Source organism: Sander vitreus, chromosome 12 (assembly GCF_031162955.1).
Source record: "Sander vitreus isolate 19-12246 chromosome 12, sanVit1, whole genome shotgun sequence".
NCBI classification, from domain to species: Eukaryota; Metazoa; Chordata; class Actinopteri; order Perciformes; family Percidae; genus Sander; species Sander vitreus.
In genome coordinates this window covers 11,108,152-11,125,746 of record NC_135866.1, presented here as the reverse complement: position 1 = coordinate 11,125,746, position 17,595 = coordinate 11,108,152, and the positions used below count along the sequence as shown (strand labels likewise).

Below are 17,595 nucleotides of genomic sequence, written 5' to 3'. Positions count from 1 at the left end.
CATTCATCAGGGAACATTATTGCCCTGCTGACTTGTTATGACCAACTGGAATGTAAAACTAGGACTAGAATAGAATATAGTTCAGAATAGAATCCATGTGTAGACACACGCACATCAAGTAAATAGCCTACATGCAACAACATGTGAATTCAAATAAAAATGTAATGGCACAATAATAACTAATTATAGATTATAATATAGGCTATTATTGCCCAGTTATTAATGGGCCTTTGTTCAGATGTTGTTACAGCAGTCATTGCTTTGACCAACCACCGCCCCCTGGTGGCTCTCTGGAGTAATACATCTCTGACAGTCCCATCAACGTCACAAGGCAATTCAGTCTCACACACACACACACACACACACACACACACACACACACACACACACACACACACACAAAAACATTCTTTCCTATGTAAACTATACTTTCACTTTCTTTGACATATGACTTTTTTCGACATACAGTACTATACCATGACTTTTTTAACATACTATGCTCTGTTTTATTAATTCTTTTAACATACTATACTATGACTTTTTAATGCCTTTTTACAACATACTATACTGTGACTGTTTTTAACATACTTTATTTGGTAGCACAGTGGCTCAGTGGTTTGCCACACTCCAAAAAGCACCAGCAAGTAGTCACTGTTCAAATCCTAGCCCTTTTTTGTGGTTTGAATGTTCTTCCAGACTTTCTTTGACATACTATCACTTTGATCAACATACTGACTATTTTTGACATACTATATCATGACTTTTTTTTAAATTTGATATGTTGAAATCATCACTGGAAATTCCTCAGTTGAAATCATTGTTGTACATTCGCAAGTTGAGATTGTCTTACACAAATTAAACCACATACATTCTTCACAAACACTTCTGCGTGATATACCTGAGGCAGGTTTTGAACCTGTGTCTCCTGGCTGTCGGTCGGCGTCCATCCCCCACTGGACCATCTCCGACACTGATAACCATAAAGATCCAAAGAGAAAGAAGAAACTTTACCTTCATCAACATTGTTCTCTTCCCTTAAAAACTCTCAAACATGGAGATAATGCATTAAAACATCTGAAATGTGCAGATAATCCTTAAGAAAAACCTTTATACTTGCCAAGACATAACTGATAACTAATCAAACCCTTTAATATAGTGTAATGCATTTATCTATCCATAAAATAACCTAAAACCTGTTTCACAGAAGTGAAGCGACTCTGTGAAGTTGAACCTTAGTTGAAATATTGAGGTAACTTTCCAGAGTCCTGAGAACTGGTTAAGAACCTGCTTCTGCTCTGTAGTCTGAAAGTTGAGAGTTCAACTCCAAACTTTGCCTTTTTTTTCTGTTTCATAAAGGAGTCACTTTAAGCCTGTTCCTGAACTCAATAAAACGCCTCAGAGGAAGAAGTCAGTCCCATCATGTTTCTGTCTTCTTTTAGGACGCAGAGTATAAACATTTTATCAACTGTTTAAACCTGCTGATAGAGGCCACACTAATAACTTTTCGACATGCTATACTATGACTTCTTTATAACTTTTTTCGACATATTATACTATGACTTTTTTCGACATGCTATACTATGAATTTCTTTTTGACATGCTATACTATTACTTTTTTTCACTTTTCTGTGACAGGAGGTTGAGTGGTTGAATCTAATATAAGTTTTGAGGAGCAATAAACTAAGTGAAAGAAAATAATATGCCAAAAACAAAACTTTTTGTTTTGTTTTTGTCTAATAGCTTAGAGTGATAAGAGAATGACTGGAAGACAGAAGGTGCAGTGTACCAAATCTTATATGTTTCAGTAAGTTTTGAGGTCCAATATGCTATGTAAAAGAGTCAAAACGTAGACTTTTCTGTCAGGTCACATAGCAGTGAGTGATAAGAGAATGATCAGAGGGTTGAGTGTTCCAATCTTATATGTTTCAGAAAGTTTTGAGATCCAACATAGTTAGTGAAGAGTCAAATATGCCTAAAACATCATTTTTGTGGCAGGTCAAATAGCTTGGGTTGATTAGAGAATAATGGGAAGACAGGAGGTTGATGTTGACATTCTATACTTTGACTTTTGTCACTTTTTTGAGAAACTATATATACCATGATTTCTTTTTAATCACTTTTTTCGACATACTATGCTATGACTGTCACATGAGTTATTTGGTGGGATAGTGGCTAGCACCAGAAATTAGGCACTGCAGACTCTCACCAAAGTTTGATTCCCAGTCTGGGCTGGCCCTTTTTTTTGTGGAATTTGCATGTTCTTCCAGACTTTCTCTAGCATACTATTTGACTTTTTTTTTTTTCAATACACTATATATTCATTTTTTCACTTTTTTCGCCATACTATACTATGACTATTTTCAACATGCTATAAAATGACTTCTTTATCACTTTTTTCGCCATACTATACTATGACTTTTTTATCATTTTTTTCAACATGCTATACTATGACTTTTTTATCACTTTTTTCGACATGCTATACTATGACTTTTTTCGACATGCTATACTATGACTTTTTTCGACATGCTATACTTTGACTTTTTTCGACATGCTATACTTTGACTTTTTTCGACATGCTATACTTTGACTTTTTTCGACATACTATACTATGACTTTTTTCGACATACTATATTATGACTTTTTTCGACATGTTATACTAAGACTTTTTCACTTTCCTGTCTAATTGGAAGACAGAAGCTTGATTGTTTTGAGGTCCAATAAACTAAGTGAAAAAAGACAAATATGAAAATATAAATATTTTTGTCAGGTCAGATAGCTAAGAGTGATAAAAGAATGAATGGAATACATTATCTTATCATATTCCATACTCATATGTTTCAGTAAGTTTTGAGGTCCAATATATTATGTAAAAGAGTCAAATATGCCAAAAACATAAACCTTTCTGTCAGGTCAGATAGCTTAGGGTAATAAGAGAATGTTTGGAAGACAGAAGGTTGAGTGTTTAAATCTTATATTTTTGCATCAAGTTTTGAGGTGTAATATACTAAATTTAAGAGACAAATGTGCCAAAAACATAACTTTTGTGTCAGGTCAGATAGCTTAGCTTAGCTTAAGGGAAAGACTGAAAGACAGAAGATTGAGTGCTTGAATCTTACAGGGTGCAATTAGTAATGTGATGTTCAAATAGATGAAGAGAAAAGTAATGTACTTTAGTAGAACTTTGTTATGACTTTTTCCAACATACTTTACTAGGACTTTTTCAACATACTATACTATGACTTTTTTCACTTTTTTGACATACTATACCATGACATTTTTATCACTTTTTTCAACATACCATGCTATAATTATTTTCGATAAACTATGCTATGACTGTTACATGAGTTATTTGGTGGGATAGTGGCTAGCACCAGAAATTATGCACTGCAGACTCTCACCCAGGATCGATTCTTAGTCCGGGCTGGCCCTTTCTTTGTTAAGTTAGCATGTTCTTCCAGAATTTCTCTGGCATACTATTTGGCTTTTTCCATCACTTTTTCAACATACTTTATTGTGACTTTTTTTTAATTACTTTTTTCTACATAGTTTACCATGACTTTTTCATCACTTTTGCGACATACTACACTATATCTTTTTTATAGTGTAAACATAAAATATGTTACATTTACAATATGTCTACGTTCAAACATTTGGTAGCAAAACTGCAGTTAATCATTTGAATGATGTGATTTTTGTTTGACAATGACAATGGAAATGATGCTTAAACGTGAATGATTTTACTTTTCACTTGTATTTCAAACATTTCTTGTTTAAGCACAGCTTACATAAAACACACCTATAAAATGTAGTGTATTCACTCAATTTGTCAGGAGATATTCACATTCTTAGCTATACAATTATAAAATGTCTGTAGTGACCTTCTCTGCCTTTTTGGTCTTGTGAGTTGTTCATCTGTTTTCTTTGCCACATACAGTATCATATGGCGCCTCATCAGATTGTGTGTGGAACCTTGGCAACCAATGAGGAATCATTCAGAGTTAATGTCAGAGGTTTGAAACTACATCCAACACACATCCTGAGACACGTACCGTAAAGCTTGGTTCAGTTGGGCCAGGTTTCCATGAGGTTTACTGGACTCTTTCGGTTGATCAAGGAGGTGAACTGTTAGATTAATGTTGCCACGCCGTCTGTTGTGGGACATTGATCCCTCTCCCACTGGGTGTGTGGTGATCCATTTTCTGCTTTGAGGTTCTGCCAAATGGCATAATCACTACAAGGTGTTACACCCAGTAACTCTCATATGATATGCTATTCACTACCAACAATGTGTGAGTCTGTGTGTGAATACTGTATTTGTATGTACACATGTTCTGCGAATGTGTATCTTCGTGTGTAACCTTATATTTCCGCCGTTTGTGTACAAAGCAAGCATGTGTGTGAATAACACTTAAGCAGTGTGTGCACTCATGGGCCTTGGAATCTTATCCCATATCACAAAGAATAAAGTCTTGCCTTGTATACAATCTGCTTTATTTCATATCCCTCAGGAGTCATATAATCTGTTCTTTCCAGCCCACCTACCTCTTAATAACCCCCAGTGTTCTGTCCCTTGTTCTCTATTCGGCTACCGGGCCAATATAAGGAAGCAGGCAGCCTACATCAATCAGTAGTTGGAGCGGATGGAGTGAAGAGTCAACGCCATTTCCATCAGCAGATAAACGAACTTGTCGCTTTATTACGCATTGTAAAAACGCCCTGTGGTGCAATAGAAAAAAGCAGTGCACCTGTATCTATATTCTTCAAACTTCCACTCTTTTCCCTTAGAGCTTATTGTAGCCCTCAGTATGCCTTTCGTTCGCGTAGTTTTCCTGACCACTGTCCTTGCGGTACTGATGGCCGCGCTGGCCTCCAGCGCCCGAACCACACGCTGGCCCAAACCTCAGACCACCAAGAAGCCCCCTCGAGCTGGGAGCAGCGGTGGACGGACCACCACCACGACCCCATCCCCTTCCAGCAGCCTGCACACAGATGAGACAACTGAGGTTACGACGGGCGCTTACTCCCTGTCCCCTACAGACAGCACCACCTACTCCAGTGACACTTTCTCCACTGAGTTCCACACCGATGCCGTAGTGCCCCCCGGGAACACCCTTGGAAACTATACCCTTGACTACAATGAATGCTTCTTCAACTTCTGTGAGTGCTGTCCGCCAGAGAAAGGCCCCGTTGGGCCCACGGGAGAGAGAGGGCCACCGGGACCACAAGGAGAGAGGGGCCCGCTAGGTGAGATGGATTATCATTTGCAGGAAAAATTACCTTTTGAAAGTCAAAATTGGTCCTCTATCATACTCCAGGGTTTTCCCTGCCATTATAAGGCTAAGGTGCAGCAGCCAATCCATTTTGGGCACCACCTAAGCTGAATATACTGTATGTAACTGAATGACTTTTCTCAGATCTAATGATTGTAGTTGATCCCCAGTTTTTAAGCATTTTGAATGTTATTTATTTATTATCTCCTCTCATTTTTTCCAACGTTTTAGACACAGACATGGTAATAATAATGGTCAAAAAGTATGTGAAATTGCATTTTTTCTTTAGTTTAAAAACTTTTTTTTAAAGATTTTCTTGAGGGAGGACCCCTAAACCCCTCACCAAATTCGTGCACCCAAGTCTTCCACAAATGTAGGGAAACGCTGTACTCTGTTTTCCAGGGTTACCAGGAGAGAAGGGAGACACAGGACTTAGAGGACTTCCAGGACCAGCAGGACTACCTGGAGCCAACGGACTCAATGGCGACATAGGTACAGCGGGGCTTAACAGCAGGAGAGTTTTTGATTGCATCTCCGTTTCTGTCTATCTATCCCTCTCTCCTTTTTTGCACAACGCTGTCCTGTATAAGTACGTTGTGGATATCATTTTCTACGCTTTATTTATCAAAACTACCACAGGTGACAAAGGTGATCAAGGACCCATGGGTCTTCCTGGTGCACCTGGGATCCCAGGAAAACCAGGAGAGAAAGGTGTGTGGTCTCAGTAGAAATTGTATAGATATTACTTTAGGTCATCTCTTTTAAGCTTACTGAATTAGATTAGATTAAAATATGTATAAGTACACACTTTAAACATGTATAAATGTATATTACTATTTAAAAAATGAAAGCATTCTAATTAAAACTTATAAAATGTAACCTCTCTACCTACTATAGGTGATCCGGGCCCCAGAGGAGAGAAAGGCGAACGTGGCTTCAGTCTGAAAGGGGACCCGGGAGAAAGAGGAGAGCCTGGCCTGAATGGGACTAAGGGCAGCACCGGGCGAGAGGGGCCTATGGGTCCCCCTGGGTTAGCTGGGACAAAGGGTCCGAAAGGTGAACAGGGACCTATAGGCGACTGTTTACCAGGCGAGAAAGGGGATGTGGGTGAGCGTGGGCCCCCTGGTCTGAGAGGTGAGATGGGTCCCCCAGGAGTAAATGGAACTGATGGTGCAAAGGGAGAGAGAGGGGAGCCAGGGCCTCCGGGAGGGAAGGGGGATAATGGTGCCAGAGGGCCCCCAGGACCTCCAGGAGGGAGGGGCATAGCAGGGCTGAGAGGAGAAAGGGGAGCTAAAGGTGGGCGTGGGCCCCGGGGCCCTAAAGGCCCACCAGGTGAGAGCGTGGAGCAGATTCGCTCTGCCTTCAGTGTGGGCTTGTTCCCCAGCAGGTCCTTCCCTCCGCCCGGCCTGCCTGTGAAGTTTGATAAGGTGTTTTACAACGGGGAGGGGCACTGGGACCCAACAATCAACAAGTTCAATGCCACATACCCGGGGGTCTACTTATTCAGTTACCACATCACCGTGCGCAACCGGCCCGTGCGTGCTGCCCTAGTGGTTAACGGGGTACGGAAGCTGCGGACTCGGGATTCTCTGTACGGCCAGGACATCGATCAGGCGTCCAACCTTGTGCTGATGCATCTGACTGAAGGCGACCAGGTGTGGCTGGAGACGCTGAGAGACTGGAACGGAGTTTACTCCAGCAGTGAGGATGACAGCACTTTCTCTGGCTTCTTGCTTTACCCAGACCCAAAGAACAAACCTACTGACGTGGAAAACATGTGACTGCAACCTTTGACCTTTAAACAGCCATGAGTGTAATTTCTTGTAGACCCTGCACAACCTTCAGCCTATTGCACTGCCCTGTCAAATTATCTTGTGATTCAGCTACATGCTGCTGCTTCGGTATGTACTCGCTGCTGTCGTGCTAATCAAACCAAATGCTTTGCCTGCCTTGCTGTATTTGGAGATGGATGAGGCTTGATTATACTGCTGTAACACTTCAGTTCTTTGTAACAATGCATTAAAAATGTCTATGCCTGAAATGGATGACCCTTGAGTTTTATTTATTTAGAACCAGAACTAAACGCTAATTCATAAGCCATTAGTCATTGCAATTAGAATAGATAAGCTCTGTGGCAGTGAGGCCAATACAAATTTGGAAACAACTGAAGTAAATAATGCATAATTGCATTTGGTTCCCACTAGAGGGTGTAAGGTGTCCAAGTTATGTAAAGAGGTATTGGTAAATGCAGCGATCAGTGCAAAGAAAGTAATAAAAAGGTTGCAGACAATGAATTAGAATGGGATGTTCCAAAAGAAAACAATTTAAGTTCACAAAAAAAACTAATTAAGACTCAACATGTGGGGATAGGAGATAAATACTTGAGCCTTTAATTTAATGCAGATGCCACTCACACAGCAGGACGGTAAAGATAATTATTGCGGACTCTCGTACACAATTTCTCACTGCCACTTAATCACGAGAGCTCTGTTTCAGTTCATTTAGTGAATTTGGTCCATGGGGATTCACTGGGCCTGTAAGGCAACCCAGCACAGAAAGAAATCCTGGTTATCAGGAAAGATTCAAGGCAGTGGTGAAGGTGATTCAGACCCACAGGTACACATTAGACTGATATGGGCTTTAAAAAGCATCACACAGAAGCGGATACAACTAAAAAAAGAATACCCACATTAACATTACATACCCATAATAACAGATTAGATGCCTCAGCACCAAACACAGACGATAACCCCCTGCAGCAGAGAGAGAGAGAAAGAGAGAGAGAGAGAGAGAGAGAGAGAGAGAGAGAGAGAGAGAGAGATGAGTGCACTATAAATTATACTCTGGTGTACTCACACTGTACAATGAAAAATAGCCTTGACTTTTACAAATGCATTATCTCATTAGACTCTAAACAGTCAAGACCTCTCTCCAGATTAAAATGATGATGACTCCTTTTCCTGTACACAACACCAATCCATCTGGAAGATAAATTTGCATTTGGTAGTTTTTTTCTCTGAGAGGTTACTGAGACATGTTAATGCTGTGATGTATTTGTTAAAAAGACAGCAGGGAGACTGCGTCTCTAGTTTAGTGTTATATATAGTTATTACATTTTCACAGAAACACAGGAACATTTGTCTAACGTTGCCAAAACTCTCCAACAATTGTAATAGAATATGTTTTATCACTGGAAATCTATATCTCAATCTTACATGTAAAATAACTAAACCTTATAAGAGAGATATTGTTAATATTGAATAATATAAATATTGTTATGTTTTGAGCAGATTGAAGTACCTGCCATTTTGATGCAATAATGTGGCTTCATATTTCAGGTTTCATTTACAGGAAAGGTATGTACTAGGCTGCTTTTTCAACAAAAAGGTGCACAAGACAAGATTAAAGTTCCTATGAAATGGATGATTAAAATAAATTAGAGTGACTAAATCTACATTGCTAGTTTATATCTACATTCATGACCAGAATGTTTTGGTGTTTTTTGTTTTTGAGATGTCAATAGGATAAGTGATAGACTTGGTCATAATATTCTGTTATCATGTTTGATGTTGTGTATTTAAGGAAAAATCAATTATGAATTCACTGTATTTCTTCTTCATTATTATCCAAGTCTATCTCACACACTGATTGTTAAATTACAATAAAGAAATACATTGGCCATACATCTGGGAGTGTTTATTTCATTTCCCTTCATTTTACAATGCACTTCAGAGTTGTTAGCATGTATGCATGTCTCATTCATTTCTATACAAATCTGCACAAGACTTGCAGTTTTTCTTTGTATTCATGAAGGGAGAATTCAACATTCAACTTCAACATGGGGGAATTATATTTTTAATTATGTCCAAACAAACATAATCGAACACAGCCTGTTTGTTCGTTTGTGTGTTTTATGAAGGAATAATTAAAAAGCAGGAGCTTTTTTCTTCCAAATCCAACGTGTAAGATCTGGATTTGAGTATGGATTAAAGTCAAAAGAAAGATAAATTAACTCAGATTGATACTAGTACTACTAATACTACTCTGATGTGATCTGTGAATTTTGCATACTAGTTAAAAAAGTGCCTCTCTGGAATGAGTTAGATAGTAACTAAAGGTTGGAATGATTTTATTTTTTAGCTGAGTTTGGGTCTTTTATAAGCCAACAAATGTCTCTCAAATGTAGAAACGTTATTGATTGGGGGAAAAAGAACATTCTGGGGGCTTTGAAAAGTGAACTTTAATTAAGTCCATATGTAATATTTTATGAAGAATAGTGAACAGAAACATTACACTGAAACCTGTCAAAGAGAAAGCCTAGAATTGCATCTCCATCTACTGATGAAGGACATACATTTACCTCAAATTTCCACTATATTTACGTTTGCTGTTAGTGGTGAGATGATGATGGTGGTGTATGTGTATGTGTGTGTGTGTGTGTGTGTGTGTGTGTGTGTGTGTGTGTGTGTGTGTGTGTGTGTGTTAAAATGTTGTTTTGCTTGTTTGTTTATAGGCCTATCTCTGTGTGTGTGTGTGTGTGTGTGTGTGTGTGTGTGTGTGTGTGTGTGTGTGTGTGTGTGTGTGTGTGTGTGTGCATTTATGTATTTTCTACAACTCTGTGTGAAAATATAAATAACTACCTTGGCAGTGTGTGCCGTGTAATCTGCTCCCAGCAGGCTGGATTCCCACTGTGAGAAAGACAGTATATTGTTCCTGCAGCACCACAGATAACAACTCATTAGCATACTGAATCATTTGGCTGCAAGAGCCACTCTGCCACCCATCTGCACTGAGCTGATAAACACACACACACACACACACACACACACACACACACACACACACACACACACACACACACACACACACACACACACACACACACACACACACACATACATACACACAGATCTATGCAGAGCAAGCACACACTCACACAAGCCTTCTCTCACAAACATGTATACACATTTACACGCACACACAAGCCTCCTCTCATCCCCTCCCTTTCAATTCCTCATACACACTCCCTGTATCCCTCTCTTTCTGTGAGTCTGTGTGTGTTTGGAGAGCCAGGAACACTGAAGCAGGTAAATGTTTGACAGGTATTAACCCAGAGGGCCCCTCAGTGGAGTCCCAGCACAGCCGGAGCAGAGCACAAGAGAGGTCCCCAAACACCTGGATGCCTCTGATGCTCTCTGGAAGCAATTTCAGTTTTCAGAAATGTCTAAAGAGCCGATGCTGTTGTGGTGGTGACAAAGTCGGCTGTGTGGAGTTAAGGAATATAGGGAAGTAGACTTCAGAAAAGAAGCATTTATGTGGCAAAGCAACAACCCCTCTGCTAATTTCTTTTTAATGGCCGCAGGTTGGTGAACATAACTTTTCCATTGCGTAACTGAATAACTTTCAGGCGGTGGGAGTCTCAACCAGTGTGGCTGTTTCACAATGTGTACAGACACAACAGCGTGCAAATGAGTGCAGCGGAGGCTGTCAAAACCACTTTCACAATGGAAGGATATCCTGCAGGTCACGGAGCCACGTTAACCTCTACAGGAAGTTGTCACTTGTTGGGAGGAAGTGAGGATACCAGCGTCCATTGGGGGAGTTTCATGAGAGGGTTGTGGTTTCAACTCTGTATAGATAAGGTGTGGAACAGTTGCATGGAATGTTATGCCATTGCCTGCCTATAGGAATTTGTCAATTAGGTTATGCAATTTTAAATAAGTGTGAAAAGGTAGTCATATATGATGAAATGTGGCAAAAATGTATCATATTTTGACTGAATTGAATTATAATAAGACCCACAACATGCTTGAGTGAGATCAAATACAAGGCTTTTCCTCTGTGTGTTTTATTCAGGAGTTTTGTATAAAATTCATTGATTTAACATTGGATATATTTATAGATACAGCTATCATACAACAAATATGTCATTACCAAACGTACAATGTCCCTTTACTGCAATTCATAAAATACCATAGTTACCAAAGGTACCAATATAGGCTACTAGGTCCTGCTGAAAAAGCAGAATAACCAACCACAAGTGAGCAATACGTAACTGTATTAATCAGAAAACTGCTGGTGTTGTTATGATATTAACACTGTGTGTGTGTGTGTGTGTGTGTGTGTGTGTGTGTGTGTGTGTGTGTGTGTGTGTGTGTGTGTGTGTGTGTGTGTGTGTGCGTGCGTGTGTGTGTGCGTGTGAAATGCGGCAATGAAGGGATTTATTTGTGTACCTTACTAAACTACAACTGCATTACAGTTTTAAAAAAAAACACTGAAACATTCATATCAAAAGGACTGCATGAGTCATTTCATGATATGACTCATATATTTTGTACACTTTAAGAAACACTGCATGTCTTGTACCTCCACAGCAAATTTCAAATAGATATATTCATTCCCAGCAGTGAAATTGTTTAACTGTCTGTTGCCGTATTTGGTGTCGTTTTCTCACCACCAAAGTGTAACAGAAGTAAATGGTACCACATTTGATGTACTACGTTCAGTTGCTCGCTTTACATTTTGAGTCCATCTCGTCTCTTCATTCCTCTTTCCTCATGTCATGTCTCCCAAAAGATAATTTTGCTAGTAAACCCATTGACAAACACACTACAGTACATCTTAAACCACATGACTTGAACTCGAGTCACTGTTGTTACATTGTGCAGTGGAATTATAATGCTATTTACAATACATACGTTACTGCATGGGTACAATGGAGTCCAGTCGGGTTAATTTAAGGCCTCCAAATGAGGCAAACTTACTTTTGTGTCATTCTTCTAACACATTAAATTTTATGGGCATAAATCTCCAGGGTTTATTCATTGATGTTTTAGTGCCATTTACTTGCAGCACTCTGCAAGCACATTGGACCTATGCACCATATTGAAATCGCTAGTGAAGCATTGGTCCAAATTTCAATATTACACATCTTTGTTAAGTTTCTCTTGATTGATATTTTGTTTGGTTTTGTCTTGTTTTGTTTGCTTGATCTTTCTTTCTTTTTTGTGTGTGTGTTTTTTAAATTATTTTAGAGTATCCAGTCTTTGGACTTTTAAACCACGGAAAGTTATAATCCGCAGGTCAGTCAAAAAGACATGAGATATGCAGAATTTACAAGTCTTTTGTTGCATCAAATTCAACCGCTCACCAATCAAACCAAGCTATTCATCAGTGCTGCCTCAGGTGTAGTGTGGAGACAGGAATTTACTCCTCTATCTCACTACGTGGAGATTGATTCTCATTCCTACACTGACGACTCAAAGGTAACGGGTCCTGAGCATATCCATCTCTATCTTAGTCCCTCTCATTGTTCTCTTTCAGTCTCAGGGGTTGTGTCCGTGGTCTATTGGCATCAGCATCATCGGCGACTGGAGCCATCTCTAGGGCGGCCATTGCGCCTCAGATCTCTAGCAGCTAGATGCAGCGGGGGGCCCCGTGAAGCTGTTAGAGTCCTTGGAGCTGGAGGCGAGTCCTGGTCCTCCATAAAGCTCTCTGGACTGCCCTCGGCATCGCCATCAGGCAGGCTTCCACAACTGGAGCCTGGCGACATTGTCTCCAGAAGATCGTCCCTGGCCAAGCTTACCACTGTGTCCTGATGTGGTCCACCCTGAGGGCCCCCCTCGTGGGCCCCGACCCCAACCAGCAGCCCTGTTTCCCCATCAGTTGTGCTGCCAACATTCCTCCCTCCGTCCTGGTCGTCCAGGAGGTTGGAGAGGAAGCTGATGTACTTCATAGCAAGCCGCAGGATCTCATTCTTGCTCAGCTTCTTGTCTGGGGGGTGAGTGGGGATGAGTTTGCGAAGCTCCGCAAATGCCCCGTTTACGTTCTGCTGCCGCCAACGCTCACGACTGTTAGTGAAGATGCGACGTACAATCTTTGGCTGGCCAGCTAGCAGAGGAACAGGGAGGAAAAGAGACATAGAGAGTAAGAAGAAGAGGCATTGATAGGATAACACAAATAATATGAAGTGCAGAACTGAAACCGCTCTTTAAAAGGGTAAAGCAATAAGCAATACAAGTGCAATAATAAAAAAGGAAAAAGTAGCCGCAGGAGAACAGAAGCACACAGGTTTTGAGAGACATTTGTTCGTAGGAAAAACTAACAAATTTTATTGATAATCCTAAAAAATTAAGATGCAAAATTGTCCATCCTACAGCCATGGATTTTTAGATGATGGAGCTATAGAGGTTTGCAAAATATAGCCTAGTACAAATGCAAATGCGGTACAAGAAATGCTTGGTTGGAGGAAAGGGAAAGGGTCTTGAGGAGACTGTGTGCTCCCAATTCCATTTGCTATGTACTTTTCTATTTATTTAGGTATGATAAAATACCCCACTGCAGGTAGTCATCCTCCCACCCTCAACAATAGTGTCTTCTAAGCTATTGTCGCCCTTGGAACACACCCAGTCTATCTTAATCCTTCAGCCCACTCTGCAGTAAAACCTTGGCATGGAGGCAGCAGCACCCCCATTCTCCACCCCTGAATATGGCAGTGAGTGGGCAGCAATGAAAAGGATGTTTAAAATTAAATAAACCCAAAATCCACCTGAAAAGAGCTTACTTTAATGGCGTGCAGGTACATGTATTTGACATTTAGATTAGCAGCATTCATTTGAATTATGATGTATTTATTCCTCTGGGTTAAAAACACTTTTTATTTTATTTGAGGTATCTTCTGCAACACTTAGATTTGGTAAGCTATAGATCCATGTCAGTGGGTGAATGGCAATGGAGATGAGGAAGGGACGTTTAGGAGACTATATTGGCAGAAGGAGGACACAGCAGAAGTGCATCTTACCATACTTATAAAGATCTAAAATGCGCCTACCCTCGTCGAGTTCAACCTCATAAGGCGCCGGGCGGCGCTTTACCCTGTTGCTGGGGTACATGCTGTACTGCTCCGACTCCCCTCCGAGACTACAGCCACAGAAAGCAGACAAAAGGTGCACAGGTATATGAGAAAAAAAGAATTTCAGCATTCATAATTACCTTCATTGCATATAACCCTCATCACTCCCCACTCCATGCAGCAGGAGGACACACACACACACACACACACACACACACACACACACACACACACACACACACACACACATGTATAGGCTAATTCTCATCGTCATTGAGGCACATGTGCTAAATAATGTCAACATAATGGGCTAATTCACAAGCATCTTTTCACACTTCAGTAGCCTATTCCTGCAGGGCATAATGGGGCAACATCTAACAGCCATCAAACTTATAGTGAACACTCACAATGATCAATGAAAACGTGCATTCGAGAAATGATATGATTTTTTTCCTTTTTCTGTCTCAACCTTTACCTGTTGATGGCGGCGAGAGGCTGCGCCAGGTTGTAGAGCATCGCCCGGGCCGGGACAGGAAACGCGTTTGGGCTCAGTTGGACCATTCGAGCGTCGTCTCGTTGCGGCGGTGGCAGCGGCAGCGGTGGAGGTCTGCGAAGTTCCGTGATCGGCACCAAATGGCTTTCAGTCCTCTGCTCCAGCGCTTTTATAGCGTCCCTCCTGGAGAGCTCGATCACCGGCACTTCCCTTTTCAGGTCAAGGGCGTTGTGAGAGGCAGTTTCCTTGGCAACGCCGTTGATGATGATGCTGATGCTGGTCCCGTTGCCTGAGTTCTGCAGAGGAGCGTCATCCGTCTCCTCAACCCCCTTGAAGCTCCCTCCCCTCTCCCTCTCCCCCTCCTCTCTCCTCGGCTCCTCTTCCTCCTTGCATCCATTCAGTCTGGAGATGATGGAGGAGTCCTCCCGCTTTCCAGGACCGGACTCTAAATCGGGACTTCCAGGACGAAGCTCCGGCTGCCGTTTTTCCATCATTTTTAAACCGTCACCACTCGTTCGAGTCCGCTGCGTCCTAAATAAGATATTCCTCGATTAATTTATTGATCAGAACAATATGCGACAGTTTTAATATAGGCTAGTCTACTAGATAAATAACCAAGCTGTTGCTTCGCATGGAAGGTTATAGAAATGTAACAAACTATTATTAGCCTATAAGCCTATTGGCATTACAATTCTGGTTCAATGTTTTTTATCATTATTATAGGCTATTATTACTATTTTCAATTGCAGATTTAATATCTCTAACATAACAAATAGTGTACGAAAGACTAGACTATGTTAATTCCTTTTCTTAATTACTAGTCCTACATTTTGTGGCAAGATTAAAAATAAATAAATGAATCAATAGGCTAAATAAAGCTCGAATGCAGACATTTTTCCACAAGGGATGATAACACTGATGCTATATGACAACTCAATTTAAAAATGTTTTAATTCTCGAGGATTCTTATCATTTTGTGAGGTGTTGACGGTTTCTTAACGTTAAACCGGCTGGGATGTGATACATTCCTTTTCAATTATTACAGTTATTTCTCAGTTAAACGTTTTTAAACTTGGACGCAGTGATATTTTTCAAATATTAACTTGTTATTAACAATGATCTTTATCTTTGTTTCTTTCTATGAATCTCCTATCCAAAGCTTGCTTGGCCTTCAGCACAGTCCATAACGTCCAGCTAATATCTTAATGTATTCAAACCGACGTTTGAGCTCTGAATAAAGTCACATTCAAATGCCTATTAAAAAGCTAATTCGGCTGCTATTAAGAGGTGAAATGCTCGTCTTATAGAAAGAGGGTGCGTGCCAGGACCACGAAGAGAGCTTGATATCCATTCTTCGTCGAAATAAAATCCCTCCTTTTTTCTGTCTTCAGCAAATCCAGAGATAACCTTAGAAAAACTTGGACCTGATCATTTTCATAGATGTCAGAGTAGGTGGTGCAGCCCAATCCTTGTTTTATTGCGGTGTAGGCCATAGTGCTGTTGTTGTTAAAGCCGAACATCAAAGCCTTCTCATATTGAATATACACTGTTAGGTGTTTCCATAGCTAATGTAACTCGACAAATGTCCCAGGAATTAATACAGATTTTATTATGAACGAAAAACAGACCGCCAATTAAAAAAAGCGCACTTTTATTTCTGGGAATTCTCCAATAGGCCTCGCATCCGTTATTAGCCTGTAGACATCCCGTACAGTCTCAACCATCCGATCGGACAATAGCATAAAATATAGGCGAAATATTTCGCACATAACACCAAAAAAATGCAGACGGTGGCAATCAAATTACAGCCTTTAGGAACAAGGAATACGCTGGTTTGAATAAAGAGGTGTATTTTTTGCACTTACCGTTCCAGCCGTGTTGTTGATGTTACTGTGTAAGTGGAGCCATTTTGTGAGTGGGTCATCCATGTCTGAGGTTTTTCTTTTTTTCTGCCAGTTGTGGAGCAGTGTGTGTATGTGTGTGTGTGTGTGTGTGTGTGTGTGTGTGTGTGTGTGTGTGTGTGTGTGTGTGTGTGTGTGTGTGTGTGTGTGTGTGTAGCTGAGTTATTCCTCGCCGCATCCAGTGCGCTCCCTCAGTATGGGGAGCGGAACACAGGCCGCAATGTGGCCGAGTGAGATAAGCGCACGGCAGCGGCCTCTTCATTCCCGATAAGCTCCTAAACCCATTATTTATGAAATGATTCATTATTATTTGGCTGTCGTGGGCTATATAGGCTTGTGGAGGGCAAAGCTTAAAAAAAAAAAAAAAGCAAACAGGCACAGCGCAACGGCCTGTAACAACGTATACTGTAGCCTGAGCTATTATTGGAGGTGTTTTAATTTTTTTGATGAAAGAAACAAAAGCTCAGGTTAAGATGTTGAACTATTTCTATTTTCAACAAAGGGGGGGGGCTTTATAAGCCAATTTATCATGCAATAAGATAACTGATGATAGCAGAGTGTCGTCTCTTTTTTTTTTTATTTTGTCCTAAAAAAGAGTATATACATTAATCCATATCCATTTCTGCGCCTTGAGGCTGGATGTGCTACTGATACAACAGATTGCTAAATTGACAAGGGCGGTAATTATGATAACGATGCCTTAATCAAATGGAACACAATTCTTTATCAATCAATAAAAGTAAATAAATAAATGTGCTGTTGCATGTCATGGTTTGTGTTGGGGGCCTTGGACGGCGGTTCCCCCAGGCCCATGGGGACTCATGGCTGGGGGAGATAAAGCGTATCGGCTCCTGAACGCATCAGATAAAAGAGCAGCACGCTATCAGAGTACATTCAGGACAGCCTAAATGGTAGCAGGTACATCCTAATAACGGATTTTCCACACAGCCTTTTTCTTCTGCTTTAAGTCAAATACATTTATGAATTTAAATAATCGCATAAATTGTGTCAAATAAACTCGTGACATGACAAAATACGGAGCGCAGGCTGCGTCATTATGGATATAAATGTGGATGATCT

At 40.6% G+C, this 17,595-nt stretch overlaps 2 protein-coding genes across 3 annotated transcripts; one reads left to right on the top strand and one right to left on the bottom strand.

Moving 5' to 3' along the window:
• Nucleotides 1–381: 381 nt before the first annotated feature.
• Nucleotides 382–7,289, top strand: otol1a (otolin 1a). The gene is made up of 4 exons (XM_078263743.1): nt 382–5,244; nt 5,673–5,762; nt 5,910–5,981; nt 6,168–7,289. The coding sequence occupies exons 1-4, from the start codon at nt 4,806–4,808 to the stop codon at nt 7,049–7,051; spliced, it is 1,485 nt and encodes a 494-aa protein (XP_078119869.1). The 5' UTR covers nt 382–4,805; the 3' UTR covers nt 7,052–7,289.
• Nucleotides 7,290–11,084: 3,795 nt separating this feature from the next.
• tal1 (T-cell acute lymphocytic leukemia 1) lies at nt 11,085–16,795 on the bottom strand. Of its 2 annotated transcripts, none has more exons than XM_078263744.1 (4): nt 16,480–16,795; nt 14,597–15,145; nt 14,071–14,189; nt 11,085–13,160 (listed from the first exon to the last, which is right to left on the bottom strand). In XM_078263744.1, exons 1-4 carry the CDS (start codon nt 16,536–16,538, stop codon nt 12,631–12,633), a joined length of 1,257 nt encoding a protein of 418 aa, XP_078119870.1. In that variant the 5' UTR covers nt 16,539–16,795; the 3' UTR covers nt 11,085–12,630. The 2 variants fall into 2 exon arrangements, with proteins under 2 accessions (XP_078119870.1, XP_078119871.1); XM_078263745.1 differs by having other exon boundaries at nt 14,101–14,189; nt 16,480–16,791.
• Between the last annotated feature and the right edge of the window lie 800 nt (nt 16,796–17,595).

What these genes read in the sequence shown, in the direction of transcription:
- otol1a (XM_078263743.1), top strand. Translation starts at nt 4,806, where the DNA reads ATGCCTTTCGTTCGCGTAGTTTTCCTGACCACTGTCCTTGCGGTACTG. An exon ending in AGGAGAGAGGGGCCCGCTAG is followed by an intron (nt 5,245 to 5,672) that starts GTGAGATGGATT and finishes TCTGTTTTCCAG; the next exon opens with GGTTACCAGGAGAGAAGGGA. An exon ending in AGGAAAACCAGGAGAGAAAG is followed by an intron (nt 5,982 to 6,167) that starts GTGTGTGGTCTC and finishes TACCTACTATAG; the next exon opens with GTGATCCGGGCCCCAGAGGA.
- tal1 (XM_078263744.1), bottom strand. Translation starts at nt 16,538, where the DNA reads ATGACCCACTCACAAAATGGCTCCACTTACACAGTAACATCAACAACA. An exon ending in TCAACAACACGGCTGGAACG is followed by an intron (nt 15,146 to 16,479) that starts GTAAGTGCAAAA and finishes TATCTTATTTAG; the next exon opens with GACGCAGCGGACTCGAACGA. An exon ending in TTTAGATCTTTATAAGTATG is followed by an intron (nt 13,161 to 14,070) that starts GTAAGATGCACT and finishes TTCCTCTGCTAG; the next exon opens with CTGGCCAGCCAAAGATTGTA.